The 5,593-nt window shown below is 52.1% G+C and overlaps 1 protein-coding gene across 1 annotated transcript; it reads left to right on the top strand.

Annotated features, from left to right (window-relative positions):
* The first annotated feature begins 701 nt into the window (after positions 1-701).
* Positions 702-4,779, top strand: TMEM250 (transmembrane protein 250). Its single transcript, XM_059865174.1, has 3 exons — positions 702-824; positions 1,947-2,102; positions 4,213-4,779. The coding sequence occupies exon 3, from the start codon at positions 4,337-4,339 to the stop codon at positions 4,754-4,756; it is 420 nt and encodes a 139-aa protein (XP_059721157.1). The 5' UTR covers positions 702-824; positions 1,947-2,102; positions 4,213-4,336; the 3' UTR covers positions 4,757-4,779.
* The last annotated feature ends 814 nt before the right edge of the window (positions 4,780-5,593 follow it).

Raw genomic sequence — 5,593 nt, 5'->3', positions numbered from 1 at the left:
CAAGTCACCAAACAGCTGCTCCCAGTTCCAAGCTACTGGGGAAATTTATCAGCCCCTCACATCCCCTTTCCCTGCCACAAGAAGGGCATGGGGGATGTGGAGATGCCAATTTCCCAGGAGAGCTCCCCAGAATTCCCTTATCCAAATTCCCTCTGGCATTTCAGGATCAAACTCCTCTGCAGGGCAGGAGAAGGGCCTGGCAGGAGCTCCAGGACACTGGGAGGGTTTGGCCTGTGCAGAGCAGCAGCTCTGAGAGGTGACAGATGGCACGAGTTATTATTATTTAATGTTTTTCCACCGTGGCACTGCCCAGACAGAAAGCAGGGCAGGCAGCCAATGCCAAAGCTGTGTCTTTCCATTATGAAGAATTCCTAATTCGATCTAAGGGGAAACAGCAGAGAGGAAATTGTTTTCCTTCCCTTTATATTGCTTTGAATTTTTCTCCACCTGTTTGTTTTTTAGGAACTTTTCGGGTCTTTTGGGGACTCTCTGGACAGTTCTTGGCCGCCGCTCCGGTTACACTGGACACGGCACCTCAGCCCCGGTGTGACCCGAGGTGTGACCCCCGGAGTGACCCCCAGAGTGACCCCCGGAATGACCCCTCCGGTGTGACCAGGCCAGGCCGCCCCGGTTGCCAAGGCAACGCGTCCCCGCCACTTCCGGCCGTGGCGGCGCGATGACGCCATCACCGCGCGCCGCCGCTCCCCGCCCGCCGCCGCCGCCGGAACCGGAGGAACCGGAGCCGCCCCCGCACATGCGCAGAGCGGGCGCCCGGCGGCCCGGGCCTCGCTCCGCCCGGGCCCGGCGCGGCCATGGGCACCACGGTGAGTGCGGGGCACGGCCCGGCGGGCGGCGGGGCCCGGGCCTCGCCCTGCGGCGGCGGGAGCACCGCCCCGGGGCCCGGCGGTGCGGCAGCGCTCGCTCACTGCCCGCCGGGCCGGAGGGTCCCCGTTTCCCGGGGGGAATCGCGGGGAAGGCCAGGCTGGCTGCCGGGGAAGACCAGGCCGGGCTCTCTCCCGCAGCTCCCGCCGCGGTCCGTTCGGGCTCGGTGCGGGGTGGGAGGAGTTGGCGCTTCCGCTCCTCCCGGCGTTTGTCCCTGGGCTCTCACCTTTATTTGTCATTGTCCCCAAGCCCGTGCGGCTCCTCCCGGAGCACTCGGGGCCCGCCGGATCATCCCGTCAGCTGCGGGCGGGTCGGAGCTGCCGGTGTGCACGGGGAGTGCCCCGAGCCCGGCGGGTCCTGCCCGGTGTGCGCGGAGATTCCCGCCCGCTGCTCACCGTCCAGCCCCCTTTAACGGAGAGGGAGGGAAAACTCCGGGGAACGAGGAGTTCTGGGCCTTTGTAACGGCCTGGGGAGGCCGCCCCGAGCGTGGGGGACACGGAGGTGTCTCCCGGGGGAACCCTCGGAGCTCGGGATGGTGCCCCGGAATGACCCAGCTGGCCCCAAAGTGATGGGGTGGGTGTCCCAAGCTTTGTGTGGGCATCAAGTGTGAAATACAGGCTGGGGGATAATCACAGAATCTCTGCAAGTTTTGGGTTGGAAGAGAATTAAAAACTCACCCCATCCCACCCCTGCCATGGCAGGGACACCTCCCGCTGTCCCAGGCTGCTCCAAGCTCCATCCAGCCTGGCCTTGGGCACTGCCAGGGATCCAGGGGCAGCCCCAGCTGCTCTGGGCACCCTGTGCCAGGGCCTGCCCACCCTGCCAGGGGAGGATCTGCTATTCCATATTCAGTTTGGAAAGTCTGTGCTCCCTGCATCGTGTTTCACGTGCCCCAGAGCAGTTTGTGGCAGGGGAGAGTGACCAGCACAAGATTTTCTGTCCTGGCATTGAGTAGCAGCTCCCTGATTGTTCCCAGAATGGGTCACAAGCTGGAATCCATATATTGCTGAGTGCTGGGTTCAAAATGAGCAAATTGAAAATGATTGTATTGTTTTGTCTTTTAGATCAGCTCCTGTGCAGAGAGTTGTGAGTTTATGAAGCACCTCAGCAGTTTCTGTCGCTCTTCCTAGAAGGTGTCACAGGAAAGCTTCACTCTGTTGTTCCAAGAATTCAGTGGCATCCCAGAACGGCAGCGAGCTGGATGGCAGCACCCCTAAAATGTAATAATTCAGAGTTTGTTTTGTCCTCCCAGCGTTCCAGTGTTGATATTTGAGTTCATCCAAAGAGCATGAACCCACCAAAGGCTGTTTGTTCCCGGGGTGGGCACAGCAACCGTGCAAGAGTTTGCTGGAAAAGTTTGTGAGGGAAGTTGCAAGGAGAGGCTGCATCGTCAGGAATGGAATGCTCTGAATCCCCAGCCTGGGATTTTTGACCTGTCTTGCTTTAGTCCTCCAAAAATATCTCTGAGAGCAAGCTGTGAGCAGTTCACAGCCATCATGTGGGAAGTGTGTGGGGTCACATGCTCCAAAAGTGGTTTGGGTTTAGGCAGTGTTGGTTCAGAGGCTGAGCAGTTCCTGTGCCTTGCAAAAGCCACATTTCTGATTGGCATTTCCTGGCTCCAGACTGTAAATAGGGCAAGGGGCACCCAAAATTATGAGGCTGTCTGTGATGATTGGGGAGAACCCTTGGTTTCCCAAATTCCTTACATCATAATTTAGCCCTTACTCTTTTTTGGGAGTCCCTGATCCATGTAGAGCCAATAGTGTCTCACAGTTCTGTAAGGGCAAAAAGGAATTGGAACGTGGGGCTGAGCAGGAGAGATCAGAGCTGGAATTTCCATTTCCATGGAACTTGAGGCAGGAAGCAGGGCAGAGACTTCCCCACTGATACACATTGAATCAGAGAAGGATTTTGGTATCAAAACTACAATTTCCTGCAGCTTTATCATTTGCTCTGTGGTTAGTTCTGTTAGTAATGAAACTAAAGATTTCTTGAAGTGACTCTTGAATTAGTTTTAATTATAAGAACAGTCTGATTTTGGGTTCAACAAAGGAAAGATCTGCCTGGATCTGAACACTTGGGTGTGCAAGGAGTCTGGGGAAGTCCCTGTTGTTTTCCAGCATTATCTGATGGCTGCATTGTCATTTCATAATTCCCGGAATTTGGCACATCAGAAGCCTGGGGTGAAGCAGAGAGCAGCTCAGAGGCTCCTGCTCATCACTCACACAACAACAATGGGTGTGTGGAAGGATGTTAGGATTATAAATCCTAAACACTGCAGAAGATCAAGATAATTTCACTTATCTCTGCAGGTCCCCAAGGGAAGGAATAAACTGGTGGATGCCTTTGAAAGGCTGCCTGGCCTTGCCTTGCAGTGACAGTGAGAGCACAAGGCTGGCCTGAGCCAGGGGAGGTACATCCTGTGGAGTGTGAAAAACATGATTGCCTCATTGTTCTTCCAAGACCTTCCATTATTTTCAGTTTGTTTATTTGGTGAAGCTTTGCCAAGTTTGGAAATGAGCACAAATCTGGAATCCACTTGCGAAAGTACTCAGAGAACTCTTTTTTTTTTTTTTTGCTGTTAAAGGAAATGTGACCCCATGCAAACACATACATGAGTATTACTGTTCTCACATGAATATTGCTCAGGTGGGTGGGCTCTTGAGGGTGGCTGTTAGATTAGGAGAGATCTATGAATTAGCCAGGATAATTTCAGACCAAACCTCTTTGCTGTGTTAACACTGGCATTGAGTAGCAGCTCCCTAATTGTTCCCAGCATGGATCACAAGCTGGAATCCATATATTGCTGAGTGCTGGATTCTTTTTAGAATCTTTATGGGCTTAAAAATTCATGCTTGAGGAGAGGCCTGGTAATTGTGAGCATGAGATAAAGTTTATAACAGGCTACAACTGGTGCTGGCTGGGGAATTTACTTGGAATGTGGCAAGGAAATAGAGTGTGTTTGGGTGGGGAATAGGAAGCAAAGAGAAGGCAAATATGTTCTCATTTTGCAGTGATTAAGGGGGACCCATTGCAATGATCCTCAGTGTTCAGATCCTGGCATTTGCTTCTACTTTCCCCTGGATTGATTTGTTCCAGCTTTCTCACAGAGATTCTTCTTGAAAACAAAGATGTTTTAGGGGAAGAAGCTGAGGTTTGGAAAGCAGTCGTAAGGGAGTGCTGATACTGAAATCAGCTGGGATCAGTCGCTCTATTCAGCAGTTTCAGGAGAATCGAAGCTTTCTGTTGTCTGTGTTATTTAGAGACAATGTCTCTAGTCCGTGTTATTTCTCAGCACCAAACCAATCTGCTCGCTGTGCCTCCCCGCAGGTGTCTCCCTCCGCGGCCATCCGGCCCAGGGTTAGCTGCGCCAGGCCGCCGGCCGTGTCCCGCTGCCACCTGATATGTGCCCCGCGGCTGGTGGCCTGGGGCGGGCTGCGCGGGGCGGGGCCCGATGCCGGTGATCCCCATTCCCCGGCGGGTGCGCTCGTTCCACGGCCCGCACACCACCTGCCTGCACTCCGCCTGCGGCCCCGTGCGCAGCGCGCACCTGGTGCGCACCAAGTACAACAACTTCGACATCTATCTCAAATCGCGATGGATGTACGGCTTCATCCGCTTCCTGCTGTACTTCAGCTGCAGCCTCTTCACCTCCATCCTCTGGGTGGCTCTCTCGATCTTGTTTTGCCTTCAGTACCTCGGCATCCGCATCTTCCTGCGCTTCCAGTACAAACTCTCCATCATCCTGCTGCTGCTGGGGCGGAGGCGGGTGGACTTCAGCCTCATGAATGAACTGCTCATCTACGGGATCCATGTGACCATGCTGCTGGTGGGGGGGCTGGGCTGGTGTTTCATGGTCTTTGTGGATATGTAAATAAAACCAAGCATGTGGGATCAGGAGGTGACTTTTCTTCCAGCCCCCAAATGTGTCAATATCCTCTTCTTCTTTTTTTTTTTTTTTTTCCCTAATATAAATTAATTTATTTCTCAGTGGTAATTTTTGTGGATAAATGAACGTGCTTGTCTCTGGAGTTTGTATCTCTTTGATAGTCGAGGTGCCATTTTGATTATCAAAGTGCAACACTTGACTGGGTGTTTTATTCTTTGCACAGTGAAGGTTAGTGTAAGTTTCTGTTAATCCATAAGAGCCTATTTTCCTGCTGTTCCTGTATTCCTGTGGCCATGAAAAAGGCAGTGATCTGGAGGACAGAAGCCAGATAATTTTGCACTCCACATTCTTATTCCATTTTCACCATTTTCCTAAAAATGTTCCTTAATGTCTCAGACATGTATTAAGTATCATGTAGGTTTTTGTTTTGCATATTCCCAATAAGAATCTGGGCCCAAAATTCAACAGACTGTAGGGCTTTGGGATATTTTTTCCTCTCTTATTTTTAGATTTATGCAAGACATACATTTGCCCCACTCTCCTGTTTCATCCACTTTAAGGTGATTATGTAGCTTTGAGTGGCTTTGTCCTTTTCAAGCATTTAGTGCTGAGTAATTGAGTCTTTCCCTAATAGCACAAATCCACAGGAGGGATGGGAGCAGGGCTTGCTATCATGTGCTCCTGAGATTCCCAGTCACGGCAAATATGTTCTCATTTTGCAGTGATTAAGGGGGACCCATTGCAATGATCCTCAGTGTTCAGATCCTGGCATTTGCTTCTACTTTCCCCTGAATTGATTCGTTCCAGTTTCTCACAGAGATT

This window comes from Haemorhous mexicanus, chromosome 21 (genome assembly GCF_027477595.1).
Source record: "Haemorhous mexicanus isolate bHaeMex1 chromosome 21, bHaeMex1.pri, whole genome shotgun sequence".
NCBI classification, from domain to species: Eukaryota; Metazoa; Chordata; class Aves; order Passeriformes; family Fringillidae; genus Haemorhous; species Haemorhous mexicanus.
Note: the sequence above shows the minus strand (reverse complement) of the source record. Positions and strands in the feature narration are given on the sequence as shown.

Excerpts from the sequence above, each read along its gene's own strand:
- TMEM250 (XM_059865174.1), top strand. The coding sequence starts at position 4,337 with ATGCCGGTGATCCCCATTCCCCGGCGGGTGCGCTCGTTCCACGGCCCG.